The sequence below is a fragment of the Miscanthus floridulus genome, chromosome 3 (genome assembly GCF_019320115.1).
Source record: "Miscanthus floridulus cultivar M001 chromosome 3, ASM1932011v1, whole genome shotgun sequence".
Taxonomy (NCBI): Eukaryota; Viridiplantae; Streptophyta; class Magnoliopsida; order Poales; family Poaceae; genus Miscanthus; species Miscanthus floridulus.
Genome location: NC_089582.1, coordinates 29,505,480 through 29,523,768, shown reverse-complemented (window position 1 = coordinate 29,523,768; position 18,289 = coordinate 29,505,480). Strand labels below are relative to the sequence as shown.

Sequence of the window (18,289 nt, the reverse complement as noted above, 5' to 3'; positions counted from 1 at the left end):
TAAGTGGTCTCACATCAAAAGACCTTTGGAATCAACGGAAATCGTCGAAACAAGTTAGCGTCCAGAATCTGTCAGGGTGCTGCGACACCATCTTTTGGTCCGTTGGATCGTGTATCGTGTTTGGGCCCATTAGGGGGCGTGTCCAGGGGGGTGACGCCTAAGACTCTATAAATAGCAGCCGTCGCTTTCCTTAGGGTTTGTGTTTTGTTTAGTTCTTGATTTTCTCGTGAAACAGACGTCGTTTTGCTGCAACTGTCGCCGCCAAGGCCGCTTGCTGTGAACCAGGGCCCCGGTTCTTGATCTTGTTCGCCTGTGGCGATTAGTCCTTTCGAATAAAGACTTGAACTCTTTCTCGTTATCATAAGCCTCATATTTATTTGCAATTTCAGATTACGTTCATCTCGTTCTTGCTTGTGTTCTCGATTCGCTTGCAGGAAAGCCTTCTCGGCGAGGTCAATCGTGTTCGCGTGGTTGATAACCAACGGAGCAGTGGTGTAACGGTTTTGGGGTCCGAATTAGTCTTGGTTCGAAGCCTAGATCGTGAACGTCGAGTCTCAACCAACCGACGCTATCATACCTTTTGGAAGATCGGGCCTAGTCTACATCAGGTTGCCTGCTCGGCCGATCTTGTGCCTTTCTTCTACTTTCTGACCCTAGCACCGCGTGACTACGTCATCTACTGTCAGGCTCGGGGACTAGTTGTGAGGGTATGGCCCCCGGTATCCCCAAGATAAGACATTTGCCGCACCCTCAAAGGTGGCCCAGCCCACAAGATTAAAGCGTGCACGACACTAGTCGACATGCACCGCAAGATATTGTATAGTACCAAATAGGATACTATCCTTGTAACCCTACCCTCCAGAGTATATAAGGAGATGCAGGGGTCATCTCCATACATCCCATATTCAATACAATACACCAAAGATACAGGGCGTAGGGCATCACGTCGATTAGACGGCCCGAACCTATATAAATCGCTGTCTCTGCGCCTTATGTTACCATCCGGTTCCTAATTATGTGCACCTCTACCGATCAATCTACCTTCGTGGGATACCCCTTGGAGGACTGTCGATGATATTCTGTCGACAACTATCCACCGTAGTCATTAGCTATTCTACACGCATCAAAAAATTACACCTAAAGACAGCCAACCTTTGAAACGAAGGGACAAGATCCACTCTCACATCTCCTTTTTCTCACTCACTCAAATCCAATGAAGAGTTTCTTCCGTCCGGACTTATATATATAACACGCGCTCATACGAGTTAGAATAGCTCACGTCTAGACCGATATGGAGTCCGATTCTAAGTTTGACACGAGAATAGCTACGAATCCTGATCCAAATAGGTCCTAACTCAAATAGAAATATAAAAAAAATAAAAATAGATTCCTAAGTTGTCCTTATCTTCCTACGTTATCTTTTCTACTATTTTCGCGTCCAATTTTCTCTCCCGTCGTTTTTCTCTGATCTGTATGACGGAGACTTTCCGATTTTCTTATGGTCCGTTTTTTCCGTTCCGTTTTTTCTCCAGTCCGCGTCCCTATAGGCTGCAATTTGTTTTTCCGTTCGGACGGTTACCTCCCAATTTCTTTCTCTTTGTTTTTTATAATACTTGAACCCTATATGTCTATTCTCTATCTATACCTAATATATCTATGTCTACACCTTAATATTTATTAACAATTATATTATATATCTACACGTACCTATAATAATTATGATTATTTCTTGTCCAGGTTTAAAACTAGGATTGCGCTTTTTTTTGACGGAGGGAGTAATTAATAACAACAATAATATAATAATAATATAATATTAAAAAGCCAAAATTTATTTCTATTTTTTTATCCCTCTTCCTCTAACAAAATCAGTGAATGTGAATTATCTATCCGAGCTAATCTAGATAGCTAGGGATCCGAATTCAAAAAACATCTCTCCGATCTTGAGCAATTTGAATAGGAATCCTGATCCTAATCAAATAGAAAAAGATAAGAGTAGAAATATATATATTTGTACGTGAAAATTTCTTCTTCGTTTGTGTTACCTATGTTAATGAGCTTGCTATAATCTCTCACGTCACGACATAGACGGGTAGCGGGTTTTCAGCTTACGGTAGTTTCCATCACGTACAACATCTACCTTTTCGATCTTAAGTAGAAGAGCCACCACTTCACGGCACAGACGGGTAGCGGTTTTTGTGTACACGTTTTTTTTTCTTTCAGCTACGATAATTTACGTCACGCACGACACCCCCGGGACCCACCTTTCCGATCTTAAGTACAAGAGCGAAAGGGTTTGCGATTCACGATTCTTTTTTTCGACTTGAATTCACGATTCTTCAAAGCCACAGACGAAGCCGTCGTTTTTTCCCTTTTTTTTGTGTTTCACCTTTTTTTTTACCACCAGAATCATGAGCCAACGGTTTCCCATTTTTCAAAGTAATTGTGTTTTTTCCACTTAAAAATCAGGAGTCTAAAATAAATGTGAAAAAAGTAAAAAGACAACAAAATAGGCTTTCGAACCATTAGGCTTCCTCAAAAAAGAGAAGGGTATACACTTCACATCACTATTGCATTTCTTATTTGACACAAAACCAGTAATTATGTCTGCACTTGCTTCAGATGATGGATCAAATCGTGAACTGAGATCTTGAGCAGTTTGTGTTGGGATGATCTCAGCAAGGGTCACATGACTGAGTCCCAAGGGAGACAACCCCACCTACGCGACCTGACTGGGGTCGCAAAACTAAACCATGGTTGTGACTTCTGTTACACAATGCTCATAAAAAAAGAAGGTTCCCTAACTATCTCGACAGCTGATGCGAACAAGAAAGGTTAGCCATACCAAACATTAAGCACCCGATCTAACCAAAGCATAGGAGTGAAGGGAAGGCCGCCACCCCATGTCTCCTCCGATCTCATCGACGGAGTCATCGCCATCACCAGTAGGTTGACCAAGGAGGGAATCGCCGTAGCCAGGAGGACGCCGGTGACAACCGTACAACTACGGGATATACCTTCCCTGACTCTTTGTGCCAAGGCCTGCTCCAAGTAGACACGGGTCCCCGCACCTAAAGCATACATGACTTCCTCCTCTACTAACGAAGGTAAACTCAAGAGATCTACTAACCTAAGTCTAAGATTATGTATCCTAATCATGTTTAAGTTTTAACACTAAGTAATTTCTAACAGTTTGTTATCGAGATCGGTATAAATAAATATACTTTTAAGTTATATACATGTACCAGTGCAATCCTCATTGAAGGGCGCAACATGAAAAGTCTAAGATAGAACTCTCATCACAATCATCTATGGACAAACTAATCCTAGCCTAAATGTCAGCAACAAACTCTTGTCTCATATGAAAGAACAGAACTACAATGTAGGAGGAAGCTGTCAATAACTTTGTTTCTCCTGTTGCAACGCACGGGCATATTTGCTAGTTTAATTTATATCCTTTTACCTCTACCTCTCTTTAGAACGTAGAAAAATTCTACTTCCTATTTTTTTTCACTTCCCCTATATTTCAGGTGCTTGAATTTTAAGATAATTTCAGATAACACTCTTGTACAATTAAATAGTACAAGTAAATTATTACTTTTGTGATTTATTATTTATCTTTGTATCATAGCATATCAATTTTTTGTCCTTGTCTAACTATAGAAAAAAATTATGAGTTATTAATTGTCTTTGTGTCAACATATATTAGATTTTGTCAGTTTTGTAGTTTGTCTATCGGGTTTTTCATTCTTGTAATAAAAAATTACAGATTATATGTCTACATAAATTGCAACAAACTAAAGCTGTAATTTTAGTATAAGATATATATAATAACCGTAGCCTGAAAGAAATCTAAATTTCAGGCACCTGAATTTTAGCGACTACAATTTTTTTCTATAAAAATATACGGACTCCTACAAAATTTTCTATACAAATTCTACAGAATTCCTTCTTTTTTCCTGCATTCCAAAGGCCTAGGTTCGCGCATGGCGCTGCCTTAATGGCCCATTTACCGTGTTATTTGGGGTGCAAGTCCACCTACTGCAGATCTTTCACTTACAAGCGGGGCCCACACGAAACGCTAGACCTCTATCCTCTTCGTCCCGTGCCAGGGCCCACGGCCACTTCGCCTTCCGGCTGCCGCCCTTCTCCTCCGCCGCCCGGACCCCCTTCCTCCCCAAGCCCTTCAGCTTTCCACTCCCGCGTCTCCGGAGAAGCGGCGAGATGTACGGCATCCTGACCTCCCCCTGCCCTCGGTCCCCGCTTCTCGGCACCCTCCCGAGCCCATCCGCCCGCCCATTCCCCAGAACCCTAGCCTTCCCCGCGAGACCCCTCCCCCGCGGCCTCCGCCTGACCCCTCCGCGCGCTGCCACGGAGGCGTCGGCGTCGGCGGCAGCCACGGCGCTGGGCGGGCTGCTGGCGTCGCCGCTCTCGACGCTGGAGGCCGCCCTGCGGGGCCTCAACTTCGCGCCCCTTCGCGCCCCCGTGGCGGCGGCGATGTCGGCGGCCGTGCGGTGGCTGGGAGTGTACCGGGAGGTGCTGCTCGTCGGCGTGCTGCTCTCCTGGTTCCCCAACATCCCCTGGGACCGCCAGCCCTTCTCGGCCCTGCGCGACCTCTGCGACCCCTTCCTCGCCCTCTGCCGTGAGGTCATGCCCCCTGTGTTCGGGCGCAAGCTCGACCTCAGCCCGCTTGTTGCGTTCATGGCTATTGACATCATCATCATGATCCTGCGCCCGCAGCCACGCATGTGATGACTCCCTGCAGCAATGGTACGGCTTCACTTGCTCTAATGATTACGCTTGAGTACGAGTGCCCAAGTTATGCTGTGAAGGATTAATTAGAGCAATTGGCCATGTTATGATGACTCTGTTATTGTCAATATCTTCGCATTTGCATTAACAGTGAGTTAGATCGATCATGCTATGTATGGATATTAACTTGCTGGATGGGTTGCGTGCGCAATGATATAACATGAATTCATCTTGTCATGCCAGGTTGCATTTCTTAATGCTACAACAGGGAACATGTCATTAAGTTCATGATAAAGTGATATCCATACCAATTATATTTCTTGTTTGGTAAATTCACCTGCTCGTGCAATGTGTAAAACTGTAAATTAGCTTTCTTGTACAATGCTAAGTATTTGAGAATAGCAATGTAAATTGCATTGATATATGGGTGTTTATGAGTTGTGCGTATGCAGTGAATTTGGTTAGGTCTTGTGGTAAAATTTGTTTCTTGATCCTGCATGTGAATAACCTCACTTTCATGCTGTACATAATAGCTTAATTTTTGCCGTATGACTTTCGGAAATGAAATAGTTTGTATATTCTGGTTCACTAGTTTAAGGAGTGAAAGTTGGCAGCATATTATCCCATATGAATATGTTAGAAAATGTTTCTACTGGTAGAGTGGTAATGTTGTTGATTCCTATTTCATCTTCCTAATTGATGTGATCTATACATTGACATGTACTCCCTCCGTTCCAAATTGTAAGTCATTTTGTCTTTTCAGATCTTCTAGATGTATCTAGACAGTGTATATCTGGATGTATAGCTAAAACTATGTACCTAGAAAGGCCAGAACCGACTTCCAATTTGGAATGGAGGGAGTAGTAAATGGGACCATGAAAGCCTTTTTATTTCACAATTTGCAACCATGTTGGTTTTTTGGAAATCTGAAAGCAGACCCATGCAGGGTTAATTTACAATCCACTACTGCAATCTACACTTTCGACAAATTCTGTTACACCTTTTTTCAATTCATTCATGATTAGATAATTAGATGTCTGCAAATTCTACTATATAGTCAGTGTTTACATCTCAAACTAACTGCGGTAGAGTCTAATTAGATAGCAGATCTTATTTCTGAATTCTTGTAGAGGCTAGTTTGATAGCAGATGTTAATGTTTAGTTGAAGTATGAATAGTGGCTAATGCAGAGAAGGTCTTTAGTCCCCGCTGCCCCCCGCCCCGGTTTGGTAAAGGCTAAATCCAAAACGTAGGTGCTACATTTCTCAATTGGTAATATAAATGCCATATACTGCTTTATATCTGGACCAACATGAGTCTATTACCATAACCCATTGGTATTACCTCCTGTCATATCTGGTCCTGGTTTGTCGATGCTGGGATAGGGTATCTCATGTTCAAGTATAGGGCATAGAGGAATCCATGGTTAACCATGGATCCACTTTAGTTTAACTCAGTTAACTATTTTTTTTTTCATGTCTTGGACAAACCAAAAAAACTAGTTGTTAGAGTGGATCAACGATCAATGGATTGATCCATGGCCATCCCTACTCATGTTCTTTCAAGAATGAAAGTATATTGACATGTGACCAAATTTATCATCACTTTTGTGAATAACTCAATATTTCATGCTCCCTTAGCCTATTTGTTGCCCTTGGTGTACACTGGAATTTTATGCGTCTGCTGATCCTTAGAAATTGCAGTAAACATATACATAAATTGAATGCAGATTATATAGAAAAGAGACATTTCTGTTATTAATTTTCATTCGTTAGACATTTGGATTTTTGAATGTAGAGGGGGCCTTCAATTCACCACTTCGATAGTAGAAGCGCATATGAGGAAGGAAGCCTATTCAACTTTGGGTAGTGTTTGGGCCTATCAACTGGACTGTTTCTAGATGACATTTGGCAAAAGTCTTGAGGCATAACTTCCTTCAAGACATCCAACCTTTCCTTCCTTGTTCCCATCTCATTATGATTATGGTTATTGCTGCATGGTAGGGTAACATGAGCTAACACTAAATATATTAAGCATTACATGACATGGCAACTCAGCAGGGCAGTCGTGGGCTCGTGGCTTCACTGGACTATTGCAGCTGATTCCGACTAGTCGTGTGTTGGCTGCACTCTTGTTCTTGCCCTGTAAAGTATAGAGTGATGCACATCAAAGCAAATTATGAGTACCCTAATTGTGCTTCTAAATTCTTGTGCACAAGCAATATTTTGATTGCTATTGCAGTGTGGCAGCCGAAATGACTTCATTGATCTGTATGTTTTGCATTTTGCATTTGCGCTGGTGGTGGAAAATCAAATCTAGTATTATATTTCCTGACCGTACGTAAATGATGAACACATTATTTGTTGGTCAGAAATACTGAATGTATGTTGAACTTGAACCTTCACGTGAGAGTGGTGTCTTTCTTTCCATTATGAAGGCCACAGGATGGGTTAAGATAGTACTTTAATGATATGGTGGCTGTGATTCCTTTTATGAAGAGCATTAAAATTTGCTATCAAATCCCTAGTAAGGTTTGACTTTCCGATGAGTATCTTACAACAGTATAGTTTGAGGAAATACAGTATGTCCCAAGTACTTTTTACCAAAATTACACAATTTTTTTAATTCCTTGAGTCAACTATTTCCATAAGCCAATTCAATGGACTGGCATTACTCTTTTTAAAAAGAAGATTATTCTTATTCTTTGTATTTACAGTGCTGAATTATATTACAGGGGTTGGAGAATGTTGGTTGGTATGTTAGGCTCTAACTGCAGGAACAAGGATCTAAGGCTGTATTCGGTTACCAGATGGCAAAGAAAGGTGCTGTGCTTTTCACCTCTACCAGTACAGAAGTGGTGGTTGGATGGATTAGTTTTGTTATCTTAGCATAGCGGCTATGAAGGTTGTAATGCAATATAAATGATTTCGAGGTGGCTTCATTGCCAAAACTTCTTCCTCTTCTTCTTTTTTTTTTTTTCAGTGTTTGGTGGTTGCTGTAGTAATATATGTGTTGGCCACGTATACGTATTGGTAGTCACAGTTTTGGTCTGTGCTCACACATTCAATCCATCAATTAATTGCTTATATAGTTATATTCTACTATGGCATAGTCACGTCTTTTGATGTGTTTCTGAGAATTGGATCTTCTTGAGGATAAAGATGAAGGCCTTCTTGAATTGAAAGGAATCTCTCACAGAGTCGCAGAAAGCTGATCCGTTGTCCCTGTTGCTCTTCATTTTCGTGATCTTGGCCTCTTCGCCAGTGACATTTTGATTTGTCACTTGACTTACACCTATCCGGAGAAGCTTGTGGACTATTTATTTATACTAAAAACAAACTAAAAGCAGTGCTTACTGATACAGTGCTCAGAGTTTGATATTGATGTTGTACAAGACTGTCTACCTTGCGAGCTGCTTGATTCTCTGCAAGTAACTACCAGCAAGAGCTCATAGTCAATTCTTATATGGGGATCCGAAACACACTAGTAGCTGTCTAATTTGGTTAGCCATTTAGACTTTAACTAAAACCCAAGTGTAGTCCTTTATTGACAAGAATGTTGATTGCTTGCGATCTTTTGGGGCCGTTGGTTTCTGGTCTAACTTGTGCCCCCCTTAAATGTTGGTTTATCTTGGGTTCTTGGCATGGCTAGGAGCCTAGGACACTGTCTTGTAGCCTAGACCAGAGTTTTGCCTTCCTGGAGAGCATGGTGAGGTAGACATATCTCTAGTCCAATGGCGGATCCAGGCTAAAATATTTAGGGGGGACTAAGTTCGAACTGTTCTTAAGACATAAAGCTATGATTTTAGCAAAACTAAGGCCTAAACCTCCTCTTCCTGCCATCATCTTCAACCTCAAGCTCCTAACCTTCTCCCATGGCTAAAAATTCATGAGGGGCTGAGGGGGCTCCATGGGTAAAAATTCATGGGGGATGAGGGGGGCTCCATGAGCGCGACCACGATAGGGAGGCTTGAGCCCCCCCAGCCCCGGTGGCAGATCCACCCCTACTCTAGTCTACAACTTGGTTGGGCTCTTAGGATGGGATGGGTTTGATCGAAACCAACTGATCCTAGTGGTTCATGGGATACATTTTCAATTCATGACAATCATTGGGTGTCAATAACTAGTGAAGCCTCCTCAACTCTGATGACAAGCACCTTACTCATCATAGCAAGCTGCTAAAAGATACAAAACAAGGAGAGTGGGATTTTCCACAACAACGTCCCCAAGAAGGGTATAATGTTCATAGATGCATCATCGACTAGAAAAGACTGGCCCTATGTTTTCCGACCGATATAACCCTAGAAGGTGGGAACCTTATGGCAAATCCTGTAACGAGGGATGTAGCATCAAAGACATTAATTGTCAACATCCGTGTGGTGCAAAGCAAGGCTTTCACTCACGAGTTCCGAGCATCCCCTCACAACCCAAATGAACACGTCCCATTGTTGTCGTACAAAACTAGCAATCACTCAATGATACAAGTCACTAAGGCAATGTCTGCAATGAGCCACCACTAGCAGGAAGACGTTGTCACGATGACCAAGACACAGACATGCAACATTGTTGGCTGGCCCTATCGGTCGCCTTTGTCCCACTAGACACTATAGACACTAACCACTGCGGGCAGCCAAACAAAGTTATTATTCAAGGGAAAAAGCCTTTCCCGTAGCCACTGCTAGGGACAATCGATGAGCCTCTAGCCACCATCACCTTCAGCAAGCTTTGATACACATGCACCATGGTGTCTTGTCCACACACACCATAGCCATCACCAACCTCTTGTGGAGAAGGGTCTCTACGAGCATGTTATTCGCTCAAGGAATTGCCACCATATTCTATCACCCATGGTCAGGATTCGACCGTAATCTTACTCTCGCTACAACCCTACCGCCATGTGGAGCAACAACCTCATGATTTTATCACCACTGCAATTAACGTGCCTTCCACAGACATGATCGCAACTAGCGCGCCATGCGTGTCACCACAATCGTTGCAGCGCTTGCGCAGCCCAAGCAACTAATGCACACAACCCCGCCATGTGTTGCACCAATGTGACACCCCATTCACTGAATCCACTCGCTACCATGCAGGACATGTCTGTCATTGAGACACTAGTAGCTAAACGCCAAACATGGGCCCTATAGAGTGGGCGCCTCCGACCACCAGATTTCAGCCCAAGATGCTGAGTCGACATCGTGTGCTATCACCACAATAGAGAAACCCAAGGAGCGCTTCCATGCCATCATTGTTCATTGAGATCGCCTCCTCACGCACGAGACATCTCCAATGTTGTTGAGACCAAGTCAACATGCCCAAGCTTGCCACGGAGTCGCCGGCTCTAGTCGGTGGCATGGGATATGAAGCACAAGATCTAGGTCACTGTCGTCATCTCATCTGGTGCTAGGTTGGAGAACAAAAACACCAATGGAAGAGGCCTCTCAGCTATCACCCTTGTGGTCACACATAACCTCTAATGACGACCCAACATATACGAGGAAATAAAGATTTGGCTTGTGTTGCTTCTAGGGCGACATGAGGGCTAGATGTAAAAGGTTGTTCAACAAATGTTCGTGTGTGGTTGGTCAGGTAGTTTACTATTTTTAAGTTAAAAAATTACTAAAAATCTAGAACTCATGCTGGAATCTCATGTTTGGTTTAGAGGAGATGGTCAATTTGAATCGATCGGATATTTGGGTTGATCCTCTTTTTAGACTTTAGAGGTGTTTGGTTTGGAGACAAATATACTCCCTCTATAAAAAAAAGGTGCAATCCTCTCTTTTTAAGGAATCAAATAATTTTAGATTTAACTAAATATATTGAAAAACTATCTTTTATAATATCAAATTAGTATCATTAGATTAATCATATAAAAAACTATTTGAAGATATAAATATTGATACTATTTTATATTAATTTAAAATTATTAACTAGAATCAAATATTGGATTATATATTTTTTTAGATGGAGGGGACGTAGGTGCAAATTCGATGACGCCATGACGGGTCCATGACTCCATGTCCATCCCACAGTTCAGGAGTTGGGAGTTTGGGACGAGGCGTCCACGTGACTCGCACGTGTGCCCCCTCCATCCGCGCCTCCTTCACCGTGGTCGACACAGCAAGCGTTTGGCGCACCGGAGGCGACCGTGACCGAGCCAGCGCCGGCGACTCTTCTCCCTCCTCCCTCCGCGATCTCCGTTCCTGCAGTAGGCTCGGCAGTGTAGAGAAGAACTGCCGCGACGGAGGTGAGAGAAGCCGGCGGCGCCCAGCGAAGTCGCCCCGCCTCCTCTGTCGTCGGCTACTGCTCATACCCGACACTCTACATTGTCGGCGTCCAGATCTGGGCTTCCTTTGCCAAAGGTATACCCTAGCAACTCTAGTATTTGATTTTCCAATTATCCGATATGTGTACTGTTGTTTGCATGAGATGATATTGCTTGTCAATTGGGCCACAATAGATAAATTTTTGTCAATTTTGGCATACCAACAGACTTAAATTGTTAATGTTCCTTCCTATAAAAGTAGGAATGAGATATATTTCGCTTGGGATCGGTCACTGCAATAATGCAATTCTCACCGATAATAATGTAGTTTTGAGGTAGTGTTTAAATGTTGAAATTTTCTAAAATTTGGATCCATATAAATAATCACTAAATGAAATTTCAGCCTCAGTGCTACACTGCAGCTTATCATTATCCTACTGCTGCACGCTTCTGGAACTGAGAGAATTTTGTCGGGTTGAGGGGGGCTGAGGCGCAAGGCTGGTTGATAGGAGGAGTGGGAGGAGAGCCGGGGAAGATGATACTGCTCCAGTCCCCATCGAGGTTCCTGCTCCAGATCCTGCAAGACCGTGTTCTCAGGTATGTCGCTCGCTGCCACCTTGCTTTTGCTTAGAGAGAACAAAACCACATCTTGCTTCTGGTGGAATGGTTGTTTGCAATAATCTCATTTAATTTCATTTCATGCGATGTCGGTGCGATGCAGCGGCGAGAAGGGCATGGACATCGACTGTCACACGGTAGAGTTCGACGATGTCCGGTATCATATCCAGGTGAGTTCTATATTGTCGCATGGATTTGCGTCAAAAGCAGTGGCCATTGTGCCAAGTCTTGGCAACAAATGGATGGTAATACGTATACCACCATGGTGGCAATGGCTTGACAGATTTCGGCATCAATCCTAATCAGTGTCAAATTCTAAGGGTAGCTAACTTTTGGCGAGGTTGGTTTTGGTAGAAATTAAACAGAGGTGGCTATCTACTTGATGTTTCAGTCTAAAAAAATGTATACAGTTTGCAGTGTTAATCCTGCAGAATAACAATAGTCAGTAGTTAATTGGGTCAATTCTTCCCAGTTTGGTACATGTCATTTGATAGCATTTCCCTTTTAACCTCGAATTACCTATTTCTTCACAAGAACAGTAATAACAAGAGCAATGAATAAGATGCTGTCACCTTCTTACTTCTTGAGTTCTTTCATATACTGAATGGTTGCCATAACACTACATACTACATACTAACCATGTAATTAGCCACTAGCACTTATTTAATGGTGCAAATAAAGGTTTCTTCTGTGTTTTAATATAAAAAATATGGACTTGCTAGTGTTTGAACATTACTATTTCAACTGAAAGTGTGTTCAAATTTATAGGTTGGTATTGTTCTACTTTAAGCAGGTTTTCATCTTATTTTCAAGTTCTTGGGTGTCGAAGCTGCATTTTCTTATTTTCTGAAATGAATATGGACATCGCTCTGTCATGTACACCTAGACATTAGGATTATCACCTGTCTCATGCTCAATATCACAATTCTAATGAATGTGGGCTTTGGTTTCAGTTTTCTATGAGGAATCCAAAAGTAATGGTGTTGTCAGTTGCTTTGCCTCTGCCACCTTCTGAAGCGATTCTGTATGATGGGCTTCCACTTGGTGCCATTGAAGCTATAAAAGCGGCTTATGGGCCAGTTGTGCAGATTCTTGATCCTCCAAAGGATGGGTTTGATCTCACAATGAAGATAAATTTGACAAAACTTCCACCAGATGAAGGTTCTAGAGTTCCCTTCCCAAGGTTATTAATTGTCTTGTTGTGCTGCATGATCAAGTTGGTTGATGCTTCCTTTTTCGTTAGGCGTCTCCAATAGAGTGTAACATTTCCAGGGTTATAGCTGTCTTGCTGAACAACATGTTCAAACTCGCTGATGGTTTGTGTATCTTTAGATGCCATTCATCAGCAAAATTTCATTTCTAGTTAGTTGGAAACATCTTCCTCTGTATATGAGTAGATGCTTCTGTTGTCATGCGAGTGTACGATGTGGTTAGTTGTCTAAGATTTGAATTGATTCAAGTGTCCTTTGACTAGATTAACTGTTACCTCAAAGAAAAAAAGGTAACAAAGAGCTCCAGATAGATATATTCAGTTTGTTCTTTACATTTTATTTATAGATGCTTGTTTTATTTAAAGTTAATTGCATCTTTGGATTTGTTACACAATTCCATCCCAATTATCTAAACATTTTTTGTTCATCAATTGTTGTTCTTAATTTATTATTGCAGTTAAACTAAAATATTTTTCTGTTTATTGGAATAAAATTCTTTGCACTGCTGAACTGTTGTGGTGTTTTTCCAGGCCACCATAATAGGTTTCACCGATGCCCATTTCGTTACATTTATTTGATGATGATGTGGGAGTTTTCATATTTCTATTTTTCGTCCATCACATTCACATTTAGGCCCTTGTATTTATCTTTAGGATGCCGAATTCGGTCAGTGAGTACTTGATCTGTGGTGTATCCGTTTATGATAAGCCTGCCAAAGCCATAGACATCTCCTGAAATGTGATCATTTTTCTATTTAAGTCATGTTCTCCTCTGTATTTCTAGCTTCTAACCACTTGTTGCTTTACTATATTCCAGAGCAAACGAATGCTATCTTGACACAAATTGCATCTATTAGAGAGGTTGTGCTGGGTGCACCACTGAAGCTCCTGCTGAAACATTTAGCCTCAAGGCCTAGTGTTCTTCATGGTCTTTTGTCTTTTATGTTTATCGTATCAACTACATTTGACACTAAAGACCAATTTAACCTATCATAATGCTGCAATTCATGCTGCAATGTATATATGCAGCCTCTGTATCACGGATACGTTAATGAAGGGTCGTATCGCATATCGGATACGTATCCGATACGGATATGCCACTGATACGGCTCCGACACGTATCGTCCAAGTATCCGATTTTTATTTAATTTTTGAAATATTGAGCACCTGATACGTATCCACCTGTGGGATACGGCCCAGCCCAACAAGCGCTCCTTATCTCCCCATTCCGACGCCTCACACTGTTGCAGCTCACGCCGCCGCCTCCTGCGCAGGGGTTGCGCCCCGCTCGCCGGCCTCCGGCGACGAGCCTCCACCCCTTTCGTGCCATCAATCAACTTCTCCTCCTCCTCCAAACTGCTGCGCCGGTAAGCACCCACCAGTCCGCCATAGCCACGGCCAGCAACCAGCATCGCTGTGCCCTACGCAGGGCATGCACCACCGCTCGCCGGCCGCCGGCGACGAGCCTCCGCCCCCTCCGTACCATCATTCGACTTCTCCCCTCCTCCAAACTGCCGCACCGGGGAGCACCCACCAGTCCGCCATGGCCGCAGCCAGCTCCCGTGATGCAGGGGAGAGGACGGTTCAACAACAAAGCAAGCTCCTGGCGACATCCCATGAGTACATGTATGATTGCATGTAGAGTACTGAACTAATGATAAGTGATTACTCAAGTTATAGACTTTCTGAATTTTAATTTGCATTCTTATTTTTTTTTAAAAAAATAGTAAAACGTATCCGCGTATCGTGTTTTCTGAGAAATTGCCGTATCTGCATATCCGTATCCTTCAATACCGATACACATATCCGTATCCGTGCTGCATAGCATTCAGCAACCCATCAATTAAGGAGTTTTCCAAGCCCAAATAGAACTCTTACTTTCTTCTGTATCTGTTGGTTGTAGCTCCAAAAGACCAATCCTACTCAGCCTTGGGCAGGACTCAATGTGCAGATTCATCAAAATGCGAAAGCTATGTTTGATATGGCCCTAGGATGGGACAACGACCAAATTCTGGACAGGTCGTTGGTACTCCTGTAGATATGGTGGTCAGGACGGTGATTGATGAAGGGGCTGCCTGGTGCACTGCTGAGGCTGTGGACCTCAGGAACTTGGTCATAGCACTGGTTTAGGCCTCCCTACTTTGAGTGTCGTGGTCATGTCTTATCTGCAATGGTGCTTCTATTCTGATCTTTTAAAGTGCGTGGTGTAGTGGTTCGTGTGGGGTGGGGGTGCGTACTGCGTAGTGTTTGGGTTTTTTATTAATGAAATGAAACGCAATTCTCCTGTGTGTTCTATTTTTTTTTTGTTGGCATAGCTACCCTGATAAAGCCTGGGCATTACCATCCTGCCAAAGGCCCTTTTGTTATGACAACTGATGGGAGCATCTTGCTTACTCTTTTTCTTGCTGTTGTTTAAATTTAGGAATTTGTGGAGGCAAGACGAACGGCTGCACTTAATAATGTTCCTTCTTGTATGTGGTCTCTGGCACCACCTCTTGAGTTAAAAGGAGTATCTGCTGATGCACTGAATGCAAATTCTGGCTTTGTTACTTTTGGTAATTTACACTTTTCCTAGTATCCCTTGTTCCTACATGAAACTATTTTGCCTCACAGACTTTTGATTTGTGCAGTTGTTTACCCTCGGCATGTTGAGGGTAAAAAGCTAGATAGAACAGTTTGGAATTTGTTGACATTTCATGCTTATGTAAGCTATCATGTAAAGGTAAGGCCCTTTAATCTGGTGTCATTTGTTTATATAGAATTACTAAGTTACTACCAGCAGCTTCCCTTGAATATTTGGGAATTTACTAGTCATGGTGAATCGGAACATTTCATATGAATGGCTGGATTTGACTGACAGGAACTGAATTGATTTGTTTGCTTCAAATGACATCATTGTGGTCTATTCCAAGTAATATGTGACACTCTTCTTTCCATGCGTCGAATTTACCCAAAGAAACACATAACACTGTCTCTTGATCATGATTGCGCCATATATGAAAATACAAATTTTGAAAGAAGTCCTGGGATTTGCACAAATCATCTAGAAAAAAATTGTTACAGATGGGGGCAGAGAAAGGAAATTTTGGGGGGCAGTGTATTTCACAGCATACACTTCAGCTTCCGAGTCAGAACAATAGAACCAAAGGACTCTTCTTTGATCTCATATTACCAGCAGGCTTGAGTGGCGATACAACCCACTTCTGGATTAATCTGTAATTGCAGATGGCTATCTTGGGAGCAATTGGGAATAGTTTCCTTAACCATAGCTAGCAGTCTCAATGTTTGAACAGCACTATATCTGGGAACATTTGATATTCATGTTGCTTGTGCATTGTGTTGGTTCTTGGCTGCTTACCAGTAAGCATTCAATACTCTGCATCTTGACTACCATTGGCTCATACTAAGTTTTTCTATGTGCATCTAGAATCAAGGATGGGTGTTCTATCCCCCCCCCCCCCCCCCCCCCCCCCCCCCCCCCCCGAACAACGTATGAGAGGTGCGTGTCATTTTATTAAGAATAAAAAGTATTGGGGGGGGGGGCTTAATCCCTCCAAACACACACAACCCCATATATGTAAATCAAACAGTCTAAAATCTTTGTTCTAACAACCCCATCTTGCACTAGCATACATTATCATGTGTCAAACTATACTTATATTATTAATATAAACAAACACATACCTTTGTTGTTGTTATTCTCTCTTTTGATTCTATTTTCTTTTGGAAGCAATTTCTGCTCACAGTAACTATTAGTCTTCTATGATCTTTTGTTATTAGATTTACACTAAACTGTTATAATTTTTGCAAGTTCTCAATTGCTATGGTTTCCTGTATCAGTGTTCTGAAGGATTCATGCATACCAGGATGAGGCGCAGGGTGGAGTCGCTGATCCAGGTAGACTTAAACATTCTTTTATCGGATAGGTCATTCTAGAGATCTTGTACTTCCTATGGTCGTAAATATAAGTGCATCTAGGCTTGTCTTCAAGCTTTGACCATCAATATCTAAATTCTATAAAGAGTGATATTGAACATAATAGATTCATTATGGTTGTCATAATATATAACTCTCTTGAAATATAGGGTATCCTTGGAATTCTAGGACAACTTGTGAGATAAAGTAAATGGCACATGTAACCCTCCTTTAATTGTAGATAGATATTGTGATTACCATATCTGGGTTGGTTATGGATATAATGCTGCCTTTTTAAACTAGATTGTGTGTGTGTGTTTTTTTTTGGGGGGGGGGGGGGGGGGGGGGGGTGTACTCCACATATATTCCCTTATAGTTTGGGACAAATTCTGAATGCTTGATACCTTATATTTCAGGACAGAGGGTGGAATATATTTTATAAATATTTCTAGTCAGAGTTTTTTTAGAAAGCTTGACCTAGGACAAACTTATATAGACTTATATCATGCTTGGAGGAAGTAAATACTTCAATATCTCCACTAACCTCACATAGTTCATTCATAAATCGTAATTCTTAATATCCTTTCAGGATAGTTGTTTTAGCAGCAGGTGCTATAGTTTAATGTAAGCATATGACGGAGGTCTGATGGAAGCTATTCATAGGGAAGGAGTTGGAAGGGATAGCATAAATTCAGTATCATCTAATGGATGGATACAATGATCTGAAACAAAATGGCTAGGAAATATATAACTTATATGAAAGAAACTAATTGAAATCCTGATTGCTACCTCACCATGCAATGTTTTCCTGACCTGCTTTGTACTACAGGCGTTGGACCGAGCGAAGTCCGACGCAGAGAAGTTGAAGAAGTTGGTACACGGTGGATCGTTCAAAAGACTGGTTTGTACTTCATGCAAATAGCTATCATTTATGCATATATATTATCTTATCGATCATTGATTCATAGCATCCTTGCAGAGCCTGAAGAATGAGGGCGACTCGCGTTTCTGAAGGGAATTGACAAATTATGTTGTTTGACTGTACCCGATGGATACTCTCAGTACCATTTGGTTATTGACTTCTGTTATGGGAAGCTTACTTCCGTTCAGTTTTGGGAGCAAAGGCTCGGAACCGGAACCGGTTAAATCCATGCCATTGAAATTTAATGTAAATTCGCGTTGCTTTTACATATTTACTACTAGCCTGAAATGTGTCGGCTTATCTGTTCCATGATCCCATCTCCTGCACGTACCGTCCGGACAAGCCCTTCCCAGGCTTTGCAACCAAAAGAGCTTTTTTCCATGAGGTGTCTTGAGTCTGGTCTTCATTTTCATATTAATAAATGTGTTGCTCTTGAATCACATGATGGATGTTTGACACATACATGGAGTATTAAATATAGATTAAAAAATAACTAATTGTATAGATTGTGACTAATTTGCGAGACGAATTTTTTAAGCCGAATTAGGTCATGATTTGACAACGTGGTGCTATAGTAAAGCTACAACAAACATGTGCTAATGATAGATTAGT

General features: G+C 41.9%; 2 protein-coding genes across 3 annotated transcripts; both read left to right on the top strand.

The window, feature by feature from the left end:
• The first annotated feature begins 4,088 nt into the window (after positions 1–4,088).
• LOC136545338 (ylmG homolog protein 1-2, chloroplastic-like) lies at positions 4,089–7,838 on the top strand. 2 transcript variants are annotated; one of them, XM_066537360.1, is made up of 2 exons: positions 4,089–4,767; positions 6,546–7,476. In XM_066537360.1, the coding sequence occupies exon 1, from the start codon at positions 4,222–4,224 to the stop codon at positions 4,747–4,749; it is 528 nt and encodes a 175-aa protein (XP_066393457.1). In that variant the 5' UTR covers positions 4,089–4,221; the 3' UTR covers positions 4,750–4,767; positions 6,546–7,476. The 2 variants fall into 2 exon arrangements, with proteins under 2 accessions (XP_066393457.1, XP_066393456.1); XM_066537359.1 differs by lacking the exon at positions 6,546–7,476 and adding an exon at positions 7,483–7,838 and having other exon boundaries at positions 4,090–4,767.
• A 2,962-nt stretch (positions 7,839–10,800) lies between these two features.
• Positions 10,801–18,067, top strand: LOC136543413 (actin-related protein 2/3 complex subunit 2A-like). The gene is made up of 10 exons (XM_066535869.1): positions 10,801–11,109; positions 11,416–11,609; positions 11,734–11,800; positions 12,584–12,813; positions 14,832–14,964; positions 15,263–15,395; positions 15,471–15,562; positions 16,681–16,737; positions 17,585–17,656; positions 17,735–18,067. The coding sequence occupies exons 2-10, from the start codon at positions 11,548–11,550 to the stop codon at positions 17,765–17,767; spliced, it is 879 nt and encodes a 292-aa protein (XP_066391966.1). The 5' UTR covers positions 10,801–11,109; positions 11,416–11,547; the 3' UTR covers positions 17,768–18,067.
• The last annotated feature ends 222 nt before the right edge of the window (positions 18,068–18,289 follow it).